Source organism: Pelophylax lessonae (genome assembly GCF_965119305.1).
Source record: "Pelophylax lessonae genome assembly, chromosome: 6".
NCBI lineage: Eukaryota > Metazoa > Chordata > Amphibia > Anura > Ranidae > Pelophylax > Pelophylax lessonae.
Window position 1 is genome coordinate 176213991 of NC_138773.1, and position 26477 is coordinate 176240467.

The following is a 26477-nucleotide window of genomic DNA, read 5'->3' on the forward strand; positions in this document are numbered from 1 at the left end:
CCCCACGTAGGCCTGCACTGGAGTGCCCTTACGGGACTCTACGTGCCTGGTGGCTTAGCTGCCTGTAGTTGACGCAGGGTGGTGTTACCCTGCTTCTTTTCCTTGTCTGTTTTTGTCTTTTGTCTCTCTCTCCTGCCGTCTTTCCTACTGTTGGCTCCTTCTTTCCCCTGAACCCCTCCCCCTTTGTTGTTGTATTGTTGCTCTCTCTTTCCCTCTCCCCCCCGCCATGGACGAGCTCACGGTGGTCTCCCTTAATGCCAAGGGGCTTAACGTCCCGGAGAAACGCAAGGTCCTTCTTAACGATCTGCATCGCCGGCGGGCTGATGTCGCGTTTCTCCAGGAGACGCATTTTCGTTCAGATCGCATTCAGAGACTAACTAATAGATACTACCCCAATTCCTATCACTCCACACACTCTGCTGCCAAGTCTAGGGGGGTGTCCATTCTTGTGGCTGCCAGGGTGCCCTGGACGTGCCAGGATTCCATGCTGGACCCCAATGGCCGCTACGTGTTTCTCAGAGGTACTATTGGAGAGACTGTGGTGACGCTAGCAAGCATCTATGCGCCGAACGATGGTCAGGATGTGTTCGTCACCCGCGTCCTGAAACGACTAGCCTCCTTTCAGAGGGGACAACTGATTTTGGGCGGCGACTTCAACGTCCCGCTGTCCCCGGGGCTGGATACTTCTTCCGGCAGCTCTTCGGTGACCCACGCTGCCCGGAAGCGGATTCTTCGTGCTCTGCACGAAGCACAACTCATAGACGTGTGGAGGATGCAGCACAATGGGGAGAGAGACTACTCTTTTTTCTCGCCGCCTCATAGACTTTATTCGAGAATCGACTACTTTCTGATCCCGCACGGGCAGCTTCATGCAGTACTGAAATCCACGATTGACTCAATGACCTTTTCCGACCACGCCCCGATTTCGCTTGTCTATAGACTATCGGAGGGGACGCGGGGACGGACGAGGTTCTGGCGTCTGAGTGACTCCCTCCTCAACAACGAGGAGGTTCGGGCGGACGTCTTAAAGGAACTCACTGAGTTCTTCCGCAATAACACAGCGGATGACTGCGATCAGGGGATCATATGGGAGGCCCATAAGGCGGTCATCCGCGGAGTGTTCATGAAGCATGGGGCCCGACTCAAGAAGCAGAGGTCTCAACAGCTACAGCGCCTTCTGGAAGACATTCACAAACTGGAGGCCTCCCATAAGAAGCATTTGGACAAGTCAGACGAACGGGAGCTGTTTGCGCTCCGTCGTCAGGTGCAGGACCTTATGTTCTCCAAGGCTAAGGCGGACCTCCAGAGGGCCCGCCATGCGTTTTACATGGAGGGGAACAAGTGCGGAAGACTACTGGCGGCTTCGGTCAAGGCGCAAAGATTGGCGACCTATGTTCCCCGTATCAAGACCCCGTTGGGGGGCTCGGCTACCTTGCCCGAACAGATCGCGGGTGAATTCCGGAACTTCTATGCGTCCCTTTACAATCTCCCGGACCCCGGGGGAGCATCGCCTACTGTAGGGGACTACCTGGCTTCAGTGGAACTCCCGTCCCTGGGGGCGGGGGCCAGGGAGGAGTTGGAGGCCCCCATTACCATACTGGAACTCCAGGCGGCGGTGGGAGCTCTGCAGGCGGGGAAGGCACCGGGTCCTGACGGCTTTACATTGCCTTATTATTCCACTTACCTGGACGTGCTTGGGCCTCACTGGGTGACTTGGCTCAATTCGTTGGGGAAGGGGGAATCGTCTTTCCCCCCGGACACGCTTCGGGCTCATATCTCGGTCCTCCCCAAGGACGGTAAGGACCCTACTGGCTGCGGCAGCTACAGGCCTATATCCCTACTGAACATAGACCTGAAGGTGTTTACTAAGATCCTAGCCAATCGCCTCAGCCACCATATGCCGGACTTGGTCCATTTGGATCAGGTGGGATTTATTCCCTGTCGGGAGGCGAGGGACAATACCTCTAAGGTACTGAACCTTATCCACGTGGCCCGGTCGACGAGCACACCCTGCGTACTACTCAATACGGATGCGGAGAAGGCATTTGACCGCGTTAACTGGCGGTTCATGCTTTCCACGTTGCGGGCGATGGGTTTCGGGGACACGTTAATGTCCTGGATAGGGCATATCTACTCCTGCCCGTCGGCACAAGTGAAATGTAATGGTGTTCTCTCTGACACTTTCTGCATTTCCAACGGCACGCGGCAGGGCTGCCCCCTCTCCCCACTGCTGTTTGCGCTATCTCTGGAACCGCTTCTGGGCAGGGTGCGGGCCAACCCCGACATCTCGGGGATTAAGGTTGGGGAATTGGAGTGTAAGGTGTCGGCATATGCCGACGATATGCTCTTCACTATCTCTAACCCGGCAATCTCGGCACCCAACCTGATGAAAGAGCTGGAACAATACGGCCTGTGCTCTAATATGAAAGTGAACTTTCATAAGTCCGAAGCTCTGGGAGTGGGCGTCCCGGCCCCCCTCTTGGCGCACTTGTCTTCCACGCTACCCTTCAAGTGGACTCGGGGTGCCCTGACATACCTCGGGACCCAGATCCCCGCGGACTTGTCGCAGATATACGAATTGAATTTCCCTCCCCTCCTGGCCCATATTCGAGGCCTGCTACAGAATTGGAATACCGGCCTACACTCCTGGTTCGGTCGGTGCAATTTGGTCAAGATGTCGATCCTCCCTAGGATCTTGTACCTGTTGCAGGCATTGCCTGTGAAGATCCCGACCTCCTTCTTTACTCAAACCCACAGCATCTTTTTGAAATTTATCTGGGCTCAAGGGAGGCCCAGGCTGTCTCGGGCCCAGCTGACTCTACCGAAACATTCCGGGGGCCTTGCTCTCCCTGATGTAGCCAAATACCATCAAGCGGTTCATCTGGGCCGACTGATTGACTGGAGGAGGCACAGTGCGGGAAAATTGTGGGTACAATTGGAGAGGGGACAGTCCGTTGCTTCATTGGAGGGGCTGCCGTGGGTTGCGGGGGACCTGCCGCGTGGCCTTCGGGAACACCCCACGATTGGGGTGACGATTGCGACAACTCGTCGCGCCCTGTCCCACCCCTCTATTTCCACGCTGACATCCCCGCTATACCCAGTTCTGGGTAATCCGGAGTTCACTCCGGGACTGAAGGAGGCAGCGTTCCGTGGACTAATGTCCCGGGGCGTCTCCCAAGCCACCCATTTCCTTAGGGGGTCTCGATGGCCGACGATAGAGGAATTGATGTCAGCTAGTGGCCCCTATATGTTGGGGTTCTGGCACGCTGCTCAGATACACCACTACCTTCACTCTTTGCCGGACCCTTCGTCTTTTTCCAGAGACCTTACCCCATTTGAGGATTATTGCGTGGGAGCTGGAAGCCTGCCGGGCACACTGTCCAAGTCCTACAGTTTACTGATTACTCCGGGGGAGGACTATGTCCTGCCCGGGTTGGGTAAGTGGGAAAGAGACCTTCAGCTGCATCTCACACCGGCGCAGCGGACGAAAATATACACCCTGGCATTGAAGACTCCAACCTGCGCGAAATTGCAGGAGCTGAACTACAAAATCCTCACCCGATGGTATAGGGTTCCTTCTCTTTTAAGCAAGTTCTTCCCCGGTACGACGGACCGATGCTGGAGGTGTCAGGGTGACGTGGGTACGATACTCCATGTCTTCTGGTCCTGTCCTCGGATACGACCCTTCTGGCGTGACGTCCGGGCCCTTTTGGGGGAATTATCGGACCAGGAACTCCCGGATACCCCGGAGTTCTTTTTGCTCCAGGTTTCCTCAGTACCTGTCTCACGATGTAAAAAGTCAATTGTCCCTCACGTTTTGAGCGCTGCGAGGGCTTGCATCCCAGTGCTCTGGAAGACAACTAGAGTACCGTCTATTGGGGACTGTATGCGCAGGATGGAAGACATTAACAGAATGGAGAACCTCACCCTCACGAGGCAGCATCGCAAGGAACGATACGATAGGATTTGGGGTTACTGGAATGTCTTTGTATTATCCGATAAGGGCAAGTCTCTGATGTGTGGCTGATTACTACACTGGGTGTGCCCGTGGGTCTGTCCATGCCGGGATCTGCCCCATCTGGTTCTTTTCCCCCCCCTCCCCCATCCTGTCCCATCCTTTCCGTCATCCCTTCTTGTTGTTCTTGTTTGTCGCCCTGTCTAGGGCTCTGCTTTCAATTCCCTTTTCTCTTTCTGTGAAAAAATTTGGGAGCAACGGTCGGGAAAAATCTTTCCCTCCTATACGTTCCAGCTCCTCTACCTGTTTACATAGGGCCTGGTTATCCGTGACTTTGGGCAGAGGTGTTCGCACTTTACCCGACTCTGGGGCTGGATTCTTGGCCTAGGCCAGGTCCGTCTTTTTTGTTCAATGTGATGTTATGGTTTAAAGTTTCTATATTATGTTGATCCTGCTTTGGATATGTGTGCATAATGTTTTACAGATTGTCTCTCAGCTGTTGTTCCTTTTCTAAAATAAAATATTTGGAAAAAAACTAGTACATGGACTGCAGGAAAAAACTTACCAGGAAAGGTTAAAGGACCTTAACATGTATAGCTTGGAAGAAAGAAGAGACAGAGGGGATATGATAGAAACTTTTAAATACATAAAGGGAATCAACTCGGTAAAGGAGGAGAGCATATTTAAAAGAAGAAAAACTACCACAAGAGGACACTGTTTTAAATTAGAGGGGCAAAGGTTTAAAAGTAATATGAGGAAGTATTACTTTACTGAGAGAGTAGTGGATGCATGGAATAACCTTCCTGCAGAAGTGGTAGCTGCAAATACAGTGAAGGAGTTTAAGCATGCATGGGATAGGCATAAGGCTATCCTTCATACAAGATAGGGCCAGGGACTATTCACAGGATTCAGATATATTGGGCAGACTAGATGGGCCAAATGGTTCTTATCTGCCGACACATTCTATGTTTCTATGTTTACTGGGGCTTTTGGTCTGTCAATGCAGATAAATAACCAATCAGAATTTATGCTGAATAAATCATGTATTATAATGATACTCTAAGTTGTTGGATTTAGCTTGTCGCTCCAACACATTGTACAGTAAAATACCGTGCAATGCAGCGCACCACAACACATATAGAATATGTTGTGTTGAGCTGTGTTGTTAGAAAAGAGGATCATGCAAGTTATTTTTTTACATTGTGGTGTATTGGCAGCTTATTCATAATGATTGGGTACCTTAACACAATGCACATTAATGCATACCAACATGTGCGCATTGACACACCGCAATGGAACATCTGTAATGTGAATGGACCCTTATAGTATATTAACTACAGACATACCAAGTTGAGAAAGCCTGGTCAGCCCCAGGATTGTTTTTTCACCTTTTTAGCACTTCTCTGCCCCCTACTGGCTGTACATGCATCGCACCATGTCAGTCACTAAAGAGTTGAATGAAGCTCCTGATACCAGAGATTACCTGGAGAAAGCACCACTCATCTCAGTGGTAGCCTACTGCACAACCAGGGCCGGGAAGCTTATGCCCCATACACACGTGCAGATTATCTGCAGACTTTTGTCTGCAGACTTACCTTTTCTATGTAGTGCAAGGGCCTGCCGGATTGCATACAAATTGAAAGTGTTTAGGTTTGACCTCATATTATATGGTTTTGGTAAGTCTGCAGACAAAAGTCTGCAGATAATCTGCACGTGTGTATGGGGCATTAGGTCAAGTCATGGCTGCAACATCTAAGTATGTCTGTATATTTAGTGTGTGTGCTCAGAAGGGTTAGGGTGATAGATGCACACTGCTCAAAACATGTAAAGGAACACTTTTTAATCAGAGTAAAGCATCAAGTCAATTAAACTACCAGGATGTTGATCTGGTCAGTTAAGTATCAGAGGGGGTTGTTAATCAGTTTCAGCTGCTTTGGTGTTAATGAAATTAACAACCGGTCCACTAGATGGGCAACAATGAGACAACCTACAAAATAGGAATGGTTTTACAGGTGGAGGCCACTGACATTTTTTTCCCTACTCATCTTCTCTGACTGTTTTTCACTAGTTTTACATTTGGCTAGGGTCAGTGCTACCACTGGTAACATGAGGCAATACCTGGACTCTATAGAGCAGGGGTCTTCAAACTATGGCCCTCCAGTTGTTCAGGAACTACAATTCCCATCATGCCTAGTCATCTCTGTGAATGTCAGAGTTTTACAATGCCTCATGGGATGTGTAGTTCCGCAACATCTGGAGGGCTGTAGTTTGAGGACCACTGCGAGGTTTCACAGGCAGTCCAACTCCAGGATGGCACATCACTAAGTGCAATTGCCAGAAGGTTTGCTGTGTCTCCCAACACAATCTTAAGAGCATGGAAGAGATTCCAGGAGACAGGCAGTTACTCTAGAAGAGCTGAACAGGGTCATAGAAGGTCCTTATCCCATCAGCAGGACCAGTATCTACTCCTTTGTGCAAGGAGGAACAGGATGAGCACTGCCAGAGCCATACAAAATTACCTCCAGCAAGCCACTGGTGTGAATGTCTCTGACCAAATATTTAGAACCAGACTTCATAAGAGTGGCCTGAGGGCCCTGGGCTCACTGCACCTTGAAGCTCAATTGGCATTTGCCATTGAACACCAGAATTGGCAGGTCTGCTGCTGGTGCTCTGGGCTTTTAACAGATGAGAAGAGGTTTACCCTGAGCACATGTGACAGATGTGAAAGGGTCTGGAGAAGTCGTGGAGAACTTTATGCTGCCCGTAACATCGTTCAGCATGACCGATTTGGTAGTGGGTCAGTGATGGTCTGGTGAGACATATCCATGGAGGGACGCACAGATCTCTACAGGCTAGACAATGGCACCCTGACTGCCATTAGGTATTGGTATTAAATTCTTGAACCCATTGTCAGACCCTACTCTGTTGCAGTGGGTCCTGGGTTCCTCCTGGTGCAGGAAAATGCCCGGCCCCATGTGGCAAGATTGATACCAGTGAATGGCCCCCACATTCTCCTGACTTAAATCAAATAGAACTCTTCTGGGACATTATGTTTTGGTCCATCGGACGTCACCAGGTTGCACCCCAGTCTGTTCAGGAGCTTAGTGATGTCCTGGTCCAGATCTGGGAGGAAATACCCCAGGACATCATCCATCATCTCATTAGGAGCATGCCCCAACGTTATCAGGCATGCATACAAGCACGTGGAGGCCATACAAACTACTGAGTACCATTTTGAGTTGCTGCAATGAAATTTCAGAAAAATGGACTAGCCTGCTGCATCATTTCTTTCATTTTGATTTTTGGGATGTCTTTGAATTCAGTCCTCTGTAGGTTGAAAATTTTCATTTCCATCAATTGGTGTGGCATCCTTTCATTCATAACACATTACCCAGTTCATATCAGTATAGATATCCAACAAGATATTTTTTCCTAAAAAAGATCTAAAGAGTTTTCAAAGTGTTCCTTTCATTTTTTTGAGCAGTGTATATGTGCATTTATTAGAGAATAGTGTAATGGGTTTGTACATCATTTGTTTCAGTTTATTGTGGTCAGAACTAAAAATAAAATTTTAAAGGAAATACATAGATATGATTTTTTTAAATTAATATTTTTAAACATATACTGTATATCCAGCCAGCAGGTAGAGCTTTAGGCTTTTTAACAGTTTCCTGCATGGCCTTTTGTAAAAGGCCTGGTGTTTACAGAGCTCAAAGCATTGACTCATATTCCTGACTGCTGAACAGTGGTGACCAAAGTTTCAATGAGAGACAGCTGCCTAAGAGGAGATACCTACAGGTGCACTCTACAAGCTATATTTAGAAATCACATAGTAGTCTGAGAATTCTTTGTGATACGTTAAAGTAGAAGAATGACCAAACTATTTTTGGTCATACTTCTCCTGGAGATCACAGGAATGCACTTAATTCCACACTCCTGTGACCCAGATTCAGCCAACATTGGGCTAAAGCCCACTGGTGGCTGACGTCACAGAGGCGGTGCAGGCTCTGCAGGGATCCCAACGATGATGTCAGGATCCACCAGGATGCCTGCCCTGCAGCTCAGTGGCCACTGAGCCCGGTACTACAATGAGCGCTGGAGGGCAGAGCAGAGAGCCGGTAACTGACATTTACCAGCTCTCTGCTCACTGAAGACCGAGAACTGAGCAATCAGCAGTCTTTGATCTCTCAGTTCTCAGGGTAGAGCTGATGGGGGACAGCTGCAGGATCGGATAATGCTGCAGCCATCTAGGTGAGTATGTATGTTTGTTTTTTGTGAACCCATAATTCTCTTTTAAATGTATTTTTGTTAAAGAGTTTATACAAAAATATGAAAAAAAACAAAACCTTTGTATTTTCCCTTTATTACCTAAAAGTAGAAAAGACTACATTTTCTGTGATATAAAAGAAAATATAATATATGTATTACCTCAAATACAGTACATTGTTCGACTATGATTGCATCATTTCCTTTGTTTTTCGACCCTGTTAGTTGGGCAGCTTCATCCTCATAGATAAATAATCCATCCAATGATTTTGGTGACAGGTCTCCTAGAATAAGAAGAAAGAGCAATTAGCTCTGAAGTCAAACCCCCCAGTTTGTGGATACAGAAGAAGCTTTTGCATATAACTCACTGCTCCAAGCTTCAAGATTAAGAATATTCACCTCCCAATCCCCATCGCCCCTATGTTTTTGAACTACTCTGAGAAACTAAACTCTGAGAACTTGATTTTAAAGCATAGAAACTACACTCTTTTCAGTCAATTATATGAAAATATACGATCTGCCTAACTAGGCGTTATTGAGTGCTGTGTGCACTCTCCAGTTTTTTTATTAAAAAAAAAAAAGATGAATTTGTTGTGTTACAATCACACTGCCTGTGAATCAGTATACCAGGAATGTACGCAAATTAAGGAGCAAACCTAATTACAACAAGGAGGATTCTTATCAGGAAGGAAGCCAATAATGGAATGTTACTGGTGATTTCTCTTCCTTTATTTTTTCTTCACAGTTTTATCAAAAGTAATCAGCAAAGGTCTGTTAATGTTGGTAAATTGTATACTTTGACATTTTGTTCGTCTGCTAAAGCATATAGTAGGGCAAATAAAAGAACATATGCAGTGCATTTCTTCTATGGAGGAATGGGGTGTATTTAGAGTAGTCTTTTTGTTTTCTTTGTAGTTTTCCTTTTTATGTATTTAAAAAAAATCAAACAAAACCACGTCTAGGATAGCTTAAAGCAGCTTCCAACACATGAGCTATTAAAATACTATTACACATTTGAAAACCACCAAAAAATAGCCACGGATATATACTGCTTGTGAGTGGTAAACAAGTCAAATAAAATGTGTGGGCACTGCCTAACTACCTCAAAAGAAGCATTTTACATACTCTTCCTTTCCGGGCTATTTTTCAGTTTGGCCTGCTGACGAAGTCGATTGAGTGACGCAACGCATACGGGGGGCGGAGCCTGCGTACACATGCCGCATCTGGTATTCGGTATCATTATTCAAGCCTGTCATGCCTGCACTGCATAAGTGCCTGGATATGTGAGTGTTTTGTCAATACTGTTTGTTATTTAAATAAATGATATTCAGAGAGCACTAGGAGCCTTTCTTTTTTTGCCTTCACATATTTAAATGGTATTCCCTGAGACTGAAAGGAAGAAGGAGGAGGAGGTTATCCCGGTATATCTATAGCACCATTGAGTGTAAACAGCTTATCTGACTCATTGGAACATATGGGTCAGAGAGTGAGGTGAGCTGCTATTGAGCACTTATTCAAGCACACAGAAGCACTTGTGTGTGGATTGCAGCACCAGCATCTTATATTTACCTTTGCACAGCACGGAAGGATTAATTATTTGAACTTTTTTTCACTATGGATTTTTTACACAAAAAATAATTATTTATCTATTATAAACAGTATATTGTTCATATTTTGCACATTTTTAATTGTTATTTATTTTTGATTTAACCACTGTTCATACACTTGTTATTGCGATTAATTGATACTATTTATTTATCTAATATAACCACTGTCTTACACTTATTAATGGGATTAATTGACACTATATAATTTTTATTCACCTTTTGGCGTTGCATTAATTTGCTATTTTAGCAGTAGTTTGACTGACATTTACTCGGTCATTTAACACTGCACCCAAATTAATATTTAAATCCGAATGAATATTATTCACAAGTACTGCTTACATTTGTGATTAACAAGGCTAAAGGTAATCATAGACTAAATGCCATGCTCTGTTAGCCAATAATTGCCTCTGTCTAATGAGGAGATGGGTAAAAAATATCCAAAAGGATATCTAAGCCCAAAAACAAAAATTCTAAATGTTTCTTAGATGTGGTGGATGCAATACATTTATTTTTCAGGGCAGGAACATTTGGAGCAAGTACAGAAAATATCTGTTGATCTGCCAGAAATGCAGTAACCTTGTCAGTTCCCATGAATTAAAATGAGATATCAAACAATGTTATCTTTCCTTCAAGCTATCTTCTGTAAACTACTACTGACTTTGCCGTGAGTCTTTTTTTTTGAAAGGTGTTTATTTATGAATTTTCAACCAACAACACATAATACAAGTACAGACAATGCCAATAAGAAAAATATATATATAACAGGCAATGAAAATATACCAGGTCAATGGAAGGCATTGCAGAATAAACATAACAAGAAGGCCAACAGGGCCTAGGGGGGAAGGGAAAGGGGGGAGGGGAGGGGGGGCTCATAGCGAAAATTTCCCCAAAATGCCAACCATCGGCACTGGAGCACACCCAGCAGAACACCATAAGGGAGCCCCACCCTAGGATGGATAAGGGGGGGGGATAGCAAGAGAACAAGACAACCGACACAAACAAGGACACACGACCACACACAACCCCAATATTCACACTAACACAACCACTCACACACACCTCCCTCCACCCTCAAGTACCCACCCCCGCGGGGGGGGAGGGAGCAGGTAATACACAACATGTTAACCAGATAATCCTGCAGTAAACCTGGGACCACAATAGTCTCAGTCAGCAGTCAAGCTCGAGGGCAGAGGGACATCTGCCCAGAACGAATCCTCCACATCAAGCCAAGGCTGCCAAATTTTAGTAAGACTTTGCCGTGATTCTTGCCACGACTTGAAACAATGTCTGTGTAATCTTGTGGTCTATGGACCTCAAGTCTCATCAAAGTCAGACCAAAGTAGTGCAGGGACTATTTTGAAGTCGCTGTGACTTGAAGTCGCACAGATATGAACGGTACTCGTTGGAAATCATGGGGTACAACTTGTCATGGGCCTAAACGTCTAAAGCTAGATTTATTTGTAATCATTAGTATGACAAAGGTATATGTCTGTCGAGTATATACTGTATGTTCTCTACTGTTTAAAGCATTATTGTGATCTTACACGCATGAAAAGTTAAACAGTCAACAGATTTCTGTTTTGTAAACATTATGTTCCTGACTATCCTGCAAAAGGCTATTGCTGTTAACCCATCACAGGTGATTGTTCTATGTTATATACAGACTTTTTAACCATGTGGCTGGGGCTGTAGGTCAAAAGAGACTAGAAGTAGCTTTAGCCCCCTGTTCACACTGGTGTGTAGCTTTGAAATCGTGCTACTTCAGCATGATTTTCAATGCCGCGCGTCAGTTCACTTTGCACCGCCGATCTCATTGCGGCTTGCGACTTCGTTAAACAGAAGTCTATGCAAACCACATTGAAATCTGCAAACAGTAGTGCAGGAACCTTTTCCAAAGTCACTGCTGTTTGAACAGTTCAATTGCTGACAATTGGGTGCAACTTGTCATGAGATTTAGAACTGTCAAATCTCATGACAAATCACACAGGTGTGAATGGGGGTTTACAGTGTATTCAACAAGACTTCCAGGGAAATAATTCCAAAATAGAAACAAACAATAAATACATAGATTGTCTTTTAATTGCTCCACAGTGCCTGTAGCTACAGAAGTCAGTATTTTTTGTATGCAGAACTACAGGTCCCTGGAGCTCATGTCAGAATTTTCAAGTATGCACAGTATACTTAGCATTCACTCTCCTCCAGCACTGCCATTGTCTCCTTCCTTCTGCTAAGTCTTTATGCATGCTGAAGTCAAATTGTCACAGCACAGCCACATTTTGTGGCATCATACAGATGCCAGGAATGGGCCTGGATTGTACTGTGTATGCTCTATAGGCAGTGTATACATCAGAGGCGTAACTAGAACCTTCAGGGCCCTGATGCAAGAAACCATGAAGGGCCCCCCAGACCCCTGGCCGGGGCCCTTACCTTCAAGCCCAGGGCTCTTCCCACTAATCCTGGGGCTCTTTACACTCGTTGCATGGCCTTTTATTACGGTCCCGCAGCAGGATTCTTTCACAAGTTCTGCAGTGGGCCCCCTTCCTGCAATCTTGGGGCCTCCCCACAGTGGTGAAATGCCAGGGTCCGGTTGCAAGTGTGACCTTTGCAATCCTGGAAGTTTACCCACTGGTTTGCTACCGGGCCCCCTGGAGCATGGGGCCCGGTAGCGATTGCAACCCCTGCAACCCCTGTAGTTACGCCCCTGGTATACATAGAAAAAAAAAAATTATAGCTTACAGGTAAGGCAATTTTGGCTGAAAAGACTTATAAAGATTAATTTGCCAAAAACCCTGACTACCTTCGATGGTTTTTCTTTTTTACTTTTGATCTGATGCTGCATCTGACCCTGCTGGCTCTGCAGAACTCAGTGATCAAACACAGCTGATCACTCAGTTTTCCTTCTCTACTCTGCGCAGAGAGTGGTGACTGTCAACCATAGGCTCTCTGCTCTGCAACCTCCAATGCTCACTGGAGCACTGAGCTGGGGGGAGGGGGGGGCAGTAGGGGTTGGCTCAGGCTCTTAGTAGATCTCTGAGAGGCTGAGCCAGGTGCTGGTCCAGGCATCTGGGTGGATCCCGACCATATGGTCAGAATCTTTTCAGAGCCTGGACTGGTTGAGTGAAACCAGCCAGTGGACGTTAGCCCGCTGTTGGCTGAAAACAGGTCAAAGGAGTACAGAACTAACTGCACTCCTATGATCTACAGGAGAAATATAGCCCAAAAAAGCGTTGGCTATACTTCTTCTTTAATTTCATTTATTGCTTGTTACAAATGCATAAATACTTGATTGCCCATGTCTGCCAATAAATTATGGACATAGAAAATAAGAAAGTAAAAGAGAAAAACACTTACCTCGTAATGTTTCCCAGTGAACAAAAGAATCAATTAAAGAAAAGCCTTGCTTATAATAAAATGTTGTCATTTCCAGCCAGTCAGCTTCAAGTGAACTGATTGTTGGGCCTTTTCTACAGACCTTCATAGAGAGGTTACCTTCAATGTATTTGTAGCATGCTAGATCATCATCCAAAGCATTAAATACAGCATATAATGTTTTTCCTAATGAACAAAAGGAAAGCAACATTTAGATTATTTTTATTTATTTATTTTGTATTTTTTTTAACTGGTTTGCATTAGACCTTCTAACATATTGCATTATTTTAATGCATGAATGCACTAACCCCAAAAATCTTTGATTGGGGAACTACCGCTCAAAACTTTCCAGATATCTAAGTCTCTGAAAAGGACCACATACTTTCTCCCATCTCACAGTCTGGCAATGAAGTTATATGTACAGAGCCATAGTGTGCGACTGAAAATGCTCACAAGAAAGTCTTATGCAAGTCTATGAGAGCTTACTGCACAGGCATGGGCAGTAAGGAGAATTGGAACCTTGATGAAAACAAGGGGCAGGCCACAGCTGTCCTACTTTGGTAAGTAAATAACTGTGGTTATGTGGGAGTTAGAGCTTACCATTACCTTCAATAAGCTTTGATTTGGAGCCAAGACAGAAATTATTTTCAGAGATCTGACAGATGGGCAGAGTAGCAGGGAAGCACGGGGAACATAACCACTGATGGATGGGGGCTGGCTTGTCAAGAGAACCTGTCATTGTGCTGTGAATGAGCACAGTATCTAACAAAAGACCTTAGGGCCATACTTAATATTTCCCATTAAAAATGTTTTGTAAAGTAAAATTCCATAGATGATGTGGGGGAAGGTAATGGTCCCTTTTTCCATGTAACAAAGCAGGTCGCTAGATTCGTTTCCCTGTGACTTGGTTGCACAGGTCCTCCCTTACTCACCGTTCTATACACCTACTTTCTTTTCTGCTATTTCCGCTCTTCTTTGAAATCTATGTCAGTATTACCTTTGAATTATCTTTGCTTCTACCACATACTACTTCGCCTGTACCTATTTGTTTTCCAACTCGCAATTTTAAACTCGTATTTGGAAAGTTACTATTAGAAAGAGAGAAAGGCTTCTCTAAGTGCTATATCAAAAGGTTTATTATAGAGCACAAGGGGTTAAAAACACCCACAGGATCGCGGTTAAAAGAAGGCATACCAAAACAAAGTCCTCATACAAGTCGCTTGTCCTTCCTCTTATCTGCAGGGGAGAGTGGAGAGAGATGTCCAGAAGCTGTCCGATACCCAGAAGACGTGCAGAGGCAAGGAGGCGATGAGGCGACCTGGGTTCCGGAAACCACGCTCGAACGCATGTGGCCGATGTGGCGTCAGATGAGGGCAGTGGGTCTGACAATGGAGCCGCGCATGCTCCAAAACGCGTTACCGCCCACTGCCCTCATCTGACACCACATTGGCCCTGTGCGTTCCAGTGTGGATCCGGAACCCGGAGCCGACTTCTTGCCTCTGCACATCCGGGAATCTGACAGCTGCTGGACAGCTCTGTCCACTCTCCCCCGCAGATAAGATGAAGGACAAGCGACTTGCATGAGGACTTTTCTACGAGATGTCTTCTTTTAAGCACGATCCTGTAAGTGTTTTTAACCCCTTGTGCTCTATAATAAACCTTTTAGTTGCTTCTCCTCTCATAAGTGCTGCCTGAAGTGCCTTTCCCCCACTGCTGTTCAGGACTGGTCATTCACCCCCACCGGAGCGCCCTCATCTCTCTCTTTTCCAGAAAAAGACTATTACCTATCCATTCATCAGGTACATAAAATAATAGTGATTCTTTCTCTACAATAATGTTCATAATATATTTGATGCAGGTCACCTACGTGACACGTGTTGAAATAGATATTTATTCCTATATTAAACATACTATTTGTTGTAAACTTTGAAAACCAATAAGGTTTCTGTGTAACATATAAACTGTTAAGCAGAAACTCCAGGTACATATTTAAATAAATAGTTGATAATATATATATATATATATATATATATATATATATATATATATATATATATATATGTGAGGTGATTCCAATTTTTCCTTTTTCAGTTTTACATAGCAATGAGGTTGATTCATTTTAAGTGGAGGGGACTGGCGTGGGGATGGGAACACAGAATGGTGAGAAATAAACAGGGGTTTTACTGGCCTGACTATGGAGTGTTGATCACAGGACAAAAAGCTAGTGTTATATTCCCATTCTCAATTCACTGTCTTTTAATTAATTACTGTAACATTTTGAACATTACAGAACAAGTGCATTTGAATATGACTTACTACTACTAGCAAATTACTGTGCATTTTTTTTTTTCATTGTGCATTATCCATTTACTTTACCGAGCACTTCCCATTCACTGTACTAAACCCCTTTATTGATCAACATATAACCGATTGTGCTACTCAGACTTTGTAGATTTTACTATGCCAGCATGTACACACATGCTTTAAAGCTGAATTCAGGAACCCATGGCATTTGTTTCCTTGAAATTCCACTGCTGATGATAATTTTAGAAGCCTGCACAGCTTATTACTATGGCGCTGAAGCCACTCATGAGTATATTTTGAACTGGTTGAGGTTATTTAAAATGATCATAATCTTGTCCTGTGGTCTTTTTTTTGTAGTTTAAGATAGATTGGAGAGGTATTAGAACACCTATTAGGTTTTTATTGCTGTCTGTGCCCCTGTTAAGGAGATATAATCTCTCTATTTGTCTTGTTTACCATTATTGAAAGTGAAAGTAAGAAAAAATCCAACATTTCGGGTTGTCTCCAGAAAAGTAATAGCTGGGAAATCTTCCAATAGCGACACTAGTTCTGGTGACCTGGGAGTTTCCAAGGGATTCCCTTAATTTGCAAGGATTTCCTCTCACTTCCAATTCAATGAGACAGGAAGTGAAGGGAAATCTCCTCAATGGGACACAGATGGCAGAAAAAAAAAATAATAATAATCTGAAAGGGGTTATTATCCTCCCTTGCTCTATCCAAAATGAAAAAAAAGTTTTGCTTATATTTCTACTTTAATCATCAATTTGTAAGATTTTTCTAAGCCTAATAAAGATCTTTTTGAACATGGATGATTTTATAACTAATTTAAGACTTTCTTGCCAATGGCAACTGAGAAGAATTACTGTAGGTATGCATACTGTATATTCTAATTATTTTGTCTAATACTTTTCAGTTTATATGACTATCATAGCCATGGCAATCCCATAAACTGTAATGGTGTTTTCCCCTTTGAAAAAAAGGTTGGTTTTAGGAGCGTGTTATGTTGTTACTTCATTTGGGAAATTACATTAAATACATTACATTAGTGTTCATACTATGTTTTAGTGTGTAGTATGATTTTTCTGGCAAAGGACTTGGCAAGGGGATCATTACTAAGCAGAAAATACCTTTTTAATTACTATACTACTATTAGCCAGTGCTAATCACTAAATGATCCACCTGGTAAAAAATATTTTTAGTATTAATGGCACTTTTTCAAAAGGTGTGTTTATTGCTTGGGCAGGAAAGATAAAGATTTCCCATTAGTCTAGCGAGATTTCCCCCTAATTTTCCTTCTGGTGAATCAACATGAAGGTGGGAACCCTGACTGCAATAAAAATCTGACAAAGCTTTTTCCTTAATTTGCTGCTACATATACTTGTTCTGGCTTTATGCCACATCTTTCCAGCTCTGTGACCTGGGAGGAACAGGTGCCCCTTACACATTGACTTTGCTAGACAGTGACTAACTGTAAATTCAGATGTATTTACAGCACAGCAGACCAGTTTTAATCCCATACTGCTGTTGTATCATGCAGATAGTGTAGTTAATTTTCTAACTCATATTACTAGTTATTCAGTGTTTTGAGAGCTAATGATTAAATGATTTTTAAAGTTGCTATATTTATTATCCCACTGAAATTAGCCTATGCTCAAAGCTATATGTGCTGGTATTACTATATATAAAAATGACCCCTGTTATATTAATAACATACTGAATACAAGTTAGTTTTTAAATGGAAGGGGCAAACATTGTGAAATAAAGTCAATCACTGATAAAAAGTGACAGACTTCTACTATCAGACCTCAGGTCCTTTCTCTGTAAAGTGTGCCTAATCAGGAGTTGAGGATGTTTTTAATTTTTTGTATGTTTTTGTATTTTAAACTTACAAAAAGAAAAACAAAGAACATCACATATGGTAAGGATGTCAGGACCTGCTGAAGGTTATGGTTGCGGTAAGCCTAACCTCATATATGAGGATAACAAAATCTTACCACCATAGTACTTGGCAACCTAAACAGGCCGAAGATCAAGTTAGCCACTTTAACATAGCAGTATACCCCCAGGGCCCAAGGTGACCTTCACAACTAAGCCCCAACAGGAGACATCTATCCCATTGGCCAAATACACACTCCACAGTCTCAAGCGCTGGCCTAATACATGGCTCCCAAATACGTCCAATTGGAGGGGATGACTTTGCAACCCGAAAAAATAAGAGTCAATATCCTACACAATCAGTATGGAGACCCCATTGAATGCTTATTTTTAAACGTATTTCAGTTACCTACCCTAGACCCTGGTAAGTTAGCACTATCATCATTTGCACATAACAACCAGGTCTTGATGCAACATGTTACAATCTATGCTGTTTAAATTGTGGTTGTGGTAAATGTTATTTTTTCATTGCTCTGATTATAATAGAGGTAGACTTTACCTTGACTTTTTCTTGATTTATGCAAACTGCCCTCATCAGAAAATACAGAGTCTTGTAAGTGTTCACTCCCTGGATGGATATCTTCATCAATTCCACTTTCAGAGGAATGGCCACTTAAAGTTCCTTCTTTCCGATTTTTATAAATATCATCAGTACCATTTCTGTTTTGCTCTGCACTTTTTACATCTGCCAAAGTATTTGTGGTCTGATGAAAATGCTTTGTTAGAAATCCAATAAATCTCATGCCTTTTCGGGATGCCTCATTGACCTACATAAACATATGGTTGAAGAGGTTGATCAGATATGTATGGATGTTCAGTTAGAACAAATAGTGCAAAAGCAGATCATAAATTGTAACTCAAAAGACAAATACTTTTATTTCTCGCTAAAAAAGATTTAAATCTCATTTAAGGCCACATGCTTTGAAAATTAAGGATGATCTATAATGTTCAAAGAATATAACAGTTTTAGGTTAGAAACAAACAACATTTTACCAATTAACAATCAATTTGAGGAAATTAGGATGTTTGATTGCCAGTTGGTCTTCTACATACAGCCTCTCTATACACTGTTAACAGAAGGCCAATGTGTTGCGCAGAAAAAGTACTGTTTAATGACCAAAAGTAATGTTTCATCAAGTCTAAATACAGAAAACTAGTTGAAAAAAAAAAATTATAATAATAATTTTTGTTGTGTTAATTCTTTATGGGTTGTGTAAACAGGGACATGGCAGGGGTGTATTCTCTGTCTACATGCTTTGTGCTCTCTGGTAAGAAGGATCCCTGGTGCTGTTTGAAAAAAAAAAAAAAGAATTCACTAAACTTCAGCTTTAACAGTATGCATTAAAGCCTGTGTTTACCATAGAAATAAGAGGGGCCATTTGATAAATGCCTGTCAAACTGCATCCATTTTACTTACAGGCATAACTCCATAGCTTTTAGGATATTTACTAAATAAAAAGTAGAACATTTCTTTGATGCAGTTTGTTAATGTGATTAAAAGCTAGCTTTTTTAATTCCTAATTTAGGAAAGATCTTTTTGTTGACAGTGTTTAATGCATACAAAAGTATACTCCATGATAAATAGTAACTTTTTCATAAAGTTCTATAAATCACACACACTAAAAAAAGAAATTGGAAAGAAGTAAACTCCGCGCTATGGATATCTAACGGGTGTATAAAAAGGATGAAAAAGTATTAAGGCTGCAGCCTACCCTACTCTACAATCAAAAGACTGTATAAAAGGGGGGGGGGGGATTTTGGGTAATTGGCGCTGCCTCTATTAAATATTGTAATATATAAATAACAACGTTATGTGTGTGAATGAAAGTGACAGTGTAAATATCAATATACGCAATTAGGTAAATAAATAAATAAAACCAACATATAAAAACAAGAATAGTATAATAAGACCAACATATAAATTGATAATATATCCCAGTGATAAAAAGTGCAATCAAGTGATATAAAACAATTGCATTGGTGCTGGTATAAACAATCTAATGTGCAAAATAACCAATAGTGCTGTGTGGTGCACAAAAGTAGAATTCAAGTGTATTAAGGGAAAACGTACAGAAAATTTGCAATAAATGCGGTAATGTGCAAAACAATGAGTATTATGGCAAACTGGCTAAAAATATATAGTCCAAATGGCCAGTAAATGATAAAACCAAATATTAAAACAACGTGAATAAAGTGCAATTAATGCAATATTGTGCAAAAAAGCAATGAATATTATAGTATCTGGCTAAAAACTATATATTTAGTCCTAGTAGCCGGTAATGGTGATAAAGATAGTCCGAATACAGGAAAAAAAGGAAGGTCTGTGAAAAAGAGATCCGTGAATGGATGAAATAGGATTCAGGTGACCCCGTGGTGGGCAACTGGTGAGGTGCATGGAGATCCCCCTAGTAAATGACCTACTAACCAGATGTACCCACCCCTCACAGGGGTAAAGGGCGGGTATTCGGTTGTAGATGGAACTCCTTCCCTTGGCTCTTAACTTCTTGGATCAGGGGGATATTGAAGGCAGTCCCTGGGGGTATATATATATATAGTTTTTAACCAGATATTATAATATTCATTGCTTTTTTGCACAATATTGCATTAATTCCACTTTATTCACGTTGTTTTAATATTTGGTTTTATCATTTACTGGCCATTTGGACTATATATTTTTAGCCAGTTTGCCATAATACTCATTGTTTTGCACATTACCACATTTATTGCAAATTTTCTGTACGTTTTCCCTTACACTTGAATTCTACTTCTGTGCACCACACAGCACTATTGGTTATTTTGCACTTTAGATTGTTTATACCAGCACCAATGCAATTGTTTTATATCACTTGATTGCACTTTTTATCACTGGGATATATTATCAATTCTATATGTTGGTCTTATCATACTATTCCTTTTTTTATATGTTGGTTTTATTTATTTATTTACCTAATTGCGTATATTGATATTTACACAGGCACTTTCATTCACACACATCACGTTGTTATTTATATATTATAATATTTAATAGAGGCAGCGCCAATTACCCAAAATCCCCCCCCCCCCACAACTAGATAAGGGCAGGATTTGTAAATTCAAAGGTGCCAGTTTTTCTGAAGCAGGCCTAAACCTAAAACTACCCTTCTTCTTCGCCAAAGTTTACAAAAACTGCTTTCAAATAAGAACATTTCAGCTTATAAAAAACTTCCCTTTGCATAACCAGTGAACTAAAAGTCTTCAGAGATCAAGTTATTTCACCTTTGGGCAACACCACCTTTTACAGCATAAAAGATGAGAGGCTAGGGTGTCAATGACATTTATTTTTGACAACATTTTTTGTGACATTCATGTGCTACCATGATCAGCAGACATAAATCTCTAGGAGGTCGAGAATAGGGGCCTATTGACAAAAAAGTAGCAATTTGCTTATTAGCAACAACACTGTATACCCTGCTACAGAAGGGTAAAGAAGAAAGCTTTTGCTGCATCAGAAAGGGCAAGTGAGAATAGGCCCTTAAAAATGCCTTACTTAAACTATAATAAAAAAAAAGGCGTTAGCGATATATACGCTGTCATTTTTTTTATAGGGTAATACTATGGCGATTACCATATTCAAAACTTCTTCAAATATGTAATATCAAGTGAAGCAAATTAAGTTAGTGATTACCTTTTCTATCAACATTTTCACACCCTCGTTTGTGAGTGCTTCATACATTGACATCCATTCCTCAACAACAAGGCTTGCTCGCTTTTGCCCTGTGTGTGCAGTATTTTGTTGACTGAGAAAAATAAAAATGAATATTTATATATGTAGTTAAAGCTCATAATAACCAAATGTTATTTTTTTTATTCTGTACTAGAAAAATTATATTATCCTGTTATCTTTATACTTTGTATTTTAGCATATTAATAATATAATAATATAATGATCTTTATAACATTTTATTTGTAACTATTCTAGTATGTAACCCACCTGTACATATGGAACATTTAACAAAGTATGGCATTTTCATAATGGCAGCATGTATGTATGTTTATTGCACATGAATAAACATTTTTAGGCGCTATTTGCTTTTGCACTCTGAGCTAAAAAAAAAGAAGATGTCTCTGTACCATCTATAGCTGTTGATATTAATTATAGATATATAAACCCTCTCTCACAGTTTACATATGTAGCATGTTTTAGTATTGCTGGCAGGTTGCATTACCCTTTGACAATCTCTAGTGCTTTAATAGAGAGATCTTCGAACTTCAGAAACCAGCTCCACTCACTCACTGTTTCAATTACAAGGAGTTCCAGCTCAAATTTTAAAATTTGAATACATAAGAAGGACAGAGATACAGTTTTATGGCATTTTTTCATGCATCTCTATGTGTTTTCCCACATAATTCATGAAGACATAATATAAAAAAGTCATTAATACGCATTACATTACTGAAATAAGCGCACACCAAAATGTGATAAAAACATATATGTCAGTAGCTTATATGTGTTAATGTAATGGATAAGATAAATTCAGTGGACTGACCTATTAAAAACAATATACTGTATACTGATAGAATAGGGAGGTTGCCATTTCTGACCTCTCTTCTTTTAGACAACTAGCTATCTAGCTGTCATTCCAACCCGAATACTTTAGGTATTCTGAGTCACAGACCTGGAATAAGTATGCATTTCAGGAGAGCCGACTTCACTCTGACTGTCAAAATGGCATTCTTGTTTGAAGTCAGTGACTCAGGAATACTGAACCCAGAGACAATCAAAAATTTTAGAAGGGCACCAGTAATGACAGCCTTCAAATTTCTGTCAGTGCAGTGTCAGTTTCCTTAAACCTGTACAATTTTCTTTAGGTGTTTAGGTGTCACAGTCCCTCTCTCTCCTGGACTCCACAACCCAACTCTCAGTTTCCTTATGATGTTGCGCCTCTGTAGTTAATATTGCCCATTCAGCTGCCATCCCTGGTGTGAAAAAAAGAGAACCCTGCCCTTGGGCCCCCATTTCCCTCTTGGGATTGTGGAATGACCTTTTTAATGCCCCCGTTGCACCTGTGGCACAGATGGGGCCATGTGACAGGTAATGTGATTCTTAAGAACCTTCTGGAACCCTTGGAGGTCCCTATATAAAGAGACCTTTCCATAGGTCCAGGCCAGTCGTCTGAGAGGTAAACTTCTGTGGAGCTCCCCACCTACCCTGCTTTATCACAGCCATTATTATGTTATGTTTTCAAAGGGAGACAGTGGAAGAAAGTTTAAAGCTGGTACTGAATACAGCTTGAGTCATAGTGGCTGAGCTGTTTTAAGTTGATGGATTTAAATAATAAATGATTGAGTGTTCTTAAAGTATAAGTAAAGACAACATTTTTTTTAGTTTTGGATAAAGTTGAGAGGGATTAAAATCCCTGTCAGTTTATATTGCTCTCTGTGCCCCTGTTTTGGTTATCCACAGAACAGTAAGAGAGGGGAAATATTCTAATAGGGATGCTAGTTCTGATGGCCTAGGGGTCCCCAAGGGATTCCCTTAATTTGCAGGGGTTTCCTCTCACTTCCTGTTTTGGCTATGGGACAGGAAGTGAAGGCAAATCTCTCCAATGGGGCACAAATGGCAAAAAAATAAACCAGCAGGGGTTATAATCTTTTCTTACTCTATCCAAAAAACAATAATAAAATGCTACAGCCAATTTGTATACACTAAATTGTCTGCTTGTATTCTTTTATTTGCCTGTTGTCTACATTTTCATGTTCCCTGGCAGTCTGACCCCATGCTGTAGCTTGCATGTGAAGTTACGACATGTAGGCTGCAGATTTCCTCTCATCAGCACCACAGTCAGAAAGGTGCAACTCCAGCTTTGCTCAAAGTGAAGCTGAAGTGGAAGTGGGCAGAGCCTGTCACTACATGTCAGGCTGCCTGGCTGTGGAATTTCCTGTGGGGTCCTGTAGCTTCAGCCTGGCCTACAGGACTTCTCTCTCTGCCTGCCTTGACCCAGGAGCCTCCTCCCGGTGCCACTCTGGCTTCCCATTGTCGTCTCTTCTTGATAGGAGCTGTCTGGTGTACCTGACGTTACAGCAAGGTCACCCCGGACCTCCACTTCTTCTAGGACCCAGCAATCTCCTTCTGGAAGAAACCTGTAAGCCACCAAACCCTGTGGATCATCCTGCCTGAATCTCTATACATTAAGCTAACCCAACCAGCTGCCCAGGGCTGTCAAACACCTACAGAGTCTTTAATCCTTGTATTGTGCCCTTGCTGTGCCATCTTGCCAAACCTGCTGGTTTTCCTTGTTGTGCCCAAATTGCTGTACTAAGACTCTGGACTATAACCTCAAGGTCATTTTGCTACCCTGGGATTCTGTTGCTTTTCCTTGCTGTACCTGGGTTGCTGTTCTAGGACTCTGGACAGTCTGGTGACTGGACAGTGAAAGGAGAAGCAGCTCAAAGATGAGTTTAGCTCCCTGTCACTCTGTTTTAGCTTTTTATCAACATACTTCTTGGCTCCTTGTGCTGCATCTTCCTCTCCTACTCCAGTTTGCTGTATAGGGACTACAAGAGGCTGATACCAGGTCAAATTCAGGTAATTATACTGCTTCCATTTAAAAAATACTATACATTTAAAAGTGTAATCATGAATGCAGTACTGCATTAATTTCTCTTTTATGTCTGCCTAGAGTTTAGCTTTAAATGTTACCACATTGAACAAAGTAAATATGATCTAATAGATGGTGGTAAGGTCACTTACCTTAATTTAAGTCGATACAGTACTACTCGATACAAGTAACTAATAGGTAAATGTCTTCTACGACCACTAGACACAATAACTGGATGGACTGCAGCAACAGTATAGCCTCTTAAATAGTATTCTTCCACTTTACTTGGAATATCAAGTAAAGATTTTATCCTAATAGCATTGATGCTCAATGAAGCTAAGAAAAAAAGCAAAAAACATCATAGGGATACTATACGAAAATCATAAAATAATGTAAACCTTTTGAAATATGGAGGTCAGCTAAAAGATTTTATAGACAGCCTTATGTGAAAATGGGTGTTAAATCCAACAACACCTCTAAACTAAACAATTCATACAGAAGGCTTTGTAAACAACTTTGTTTTATAAGTATATTTCTGCCTTATATTTGCAAGTGGTTCCGTATGATTGTTTCTTCTACACACAATTTGGCAGACTTTTTGCCGTAAAAAATATAGTAATTCTGTAAATATGTTTTATATTTTCAGACATGCTCTCATGTCACAAGGTTTCTTACTATCCAGATTTTCATCTTACTTTAGAAATCTTTATATGTGTCACTAAGGGAAAGGGTAAATAATTTTCACATTTTAAATAATCCAGCATCCAGTATTGACATCAATAAGCACACTTTTCAGGTACTCTGAGCCTGCATGCTTATGCCAGCATCTGCTTGAACCAAAATCATTGTGCCACAGATCTTGTTGCCTTTTTCTGTTTATAGCCAGCTTAACAAAGTATAACTTACACAGCTGAACTGTAAGTTAGACAAGCGTTTCTCAACCAGGGTGCTGTCTGGGTTCCCCAGGTGCTGTGAGCTCAAGACCCAGTTTTTCCTGGATCAGCAGTGCCGGCAGCACCATAACAACCATTGACACTCTAGGGCTAGGATGCACAGCATCATTTGTGCCTCTGGTGATGGTGGCTGGCTTGCATTCAGGAGAAGACAGAAGTCCACCTCCTCCAGACCCCCCCCCCCCTCAATTCTGCCACATTGCTGTAGCCAGAGAAGAGCTCTGATATGAAGAGGGGACTGTGGGATTGGGGGACCTCTATGATGTAGGGAGTGTGTAATTGGGGGACTCTGTGATGGTGGGCCTGTGTAACTTAGCAGGGGAGGGAACTCTTTGATGGGGGATTGTTATTTGGGGTATCCTGAAATGGAGGGGTCTCTGTGGTGAATAGGGTTAAATCTGATGGGATGGGAGGCCTCCGACATGATTGGGGACCACTGATGTAAAGGGGGGCCTCTGATGTGAAAGGGGGACTCTAATGTAAAGGGGGTATTTGTTGTGATGGGGGGGCTTTTGACGTGAAGTTAATTTCCTCAAGGATGTGTGTATTGTCCCAGCTCAGTTTTCCTATTAAAAAGTAGCATCCATATTTTTTACATTTTAGACTGGGTGCGTTGAGATTTTGCATATTTTTGAAGGATGCCGCCACTGATAACTGTTTGAGAATTGCTCAGTTTGACCTGAGCATGGTAAATGCAAGTTAAGGGGGTGTTGCTTGTCTCTCTGTGACTAATATGGCTGCTCTAATAAACAGTGTAGCGGGTAAGATGAGTATCTGTGGGGTAGAGGGAAATGCGCAAAAAACAGTATAACATGTCACTTTACTTTACAGGTATATTTCAGTTTCTATAATTTTTAATAGAAGGCATCTCAGCATTTCATTTAGAGTAAGGGGGGCTAGATATAGACACCAGAACCCTTTTGTATTTATTTCATGCCAACTCACATTTAATACGCTTGTTATCCAATTTTCCTTCCAATTATAATAGTTACCGAATATAAGGGGATCACTTATGTAAGTATTTAAACAAAAATATCAAAATCCATCTTTATTGTACACAGACTAAACACACTTATATAAAACACTTAAAACTGATGTATTACAAGCTTAGTCAATATCGTATAAATCTTATAATTTGTTTAGTTGGCCTTTGAGTACCAGATCCCTAGTTCAAAATGTTAAATACAAAAAGGTTGGTGTGATTTTAAAGATGCAAATCAGACTATAATTTAAAAATATAACATTTATTACAAAATAAAAAAAAATGTTTTTAAACAACAAACATTTTCCATTAAAAGTCTCACAATATCTTATTTATAATTTAATCATATGAACCTCTATATTAATTCTCATGTAGGACATATAAATCCGTGTGCGTGCCTTAACCTACTGGTGCACCAGTATTTATCATTACCACTGTTTACATTATATCCTTAGCTGTTTATGCATAAGCTAGTAAAGTCATCCATCCGTTATGTGTCAAACTTTCTCCATACTTTAATAAGTCAGT

The 26477-nt window shown here is 41.6% G+C and overlaps 1 protein-coding gene across 1 annotated transcript in view; it reads right to left on the bottom strand.

Annotated features, from left to right (window-relative positions):
• The window catches only part of RFTN2 (raftlin family member 2), an 84952-nt gene that overhangs the window by 29353 nt on the left and 29122 nt on the right, over positions 1-26477 (bottom strand). The window contains exons 2-6 of the mRNA XM_082260713.1: positions 24167-24350; positions 21101-21212; positions 17936-18203; positions 13180-13383; positions 8384-8505 (exon numbers count right to left, since the gene is read on the bottom strand). Of these exons, the coding sequence (XP_082116839.1) occupies positions 8384-8505; positions 13180-13383; positions 17936-18203; positions 21101-21212; positions 24167-24350 (890 nt within the window). The remainder of the gene's footprint in view (positions 1-8383; positions 8506-13179; positions 13384-17935; positions 18204-21100; positions 21213-24166; positions 24351-26477) is intronic.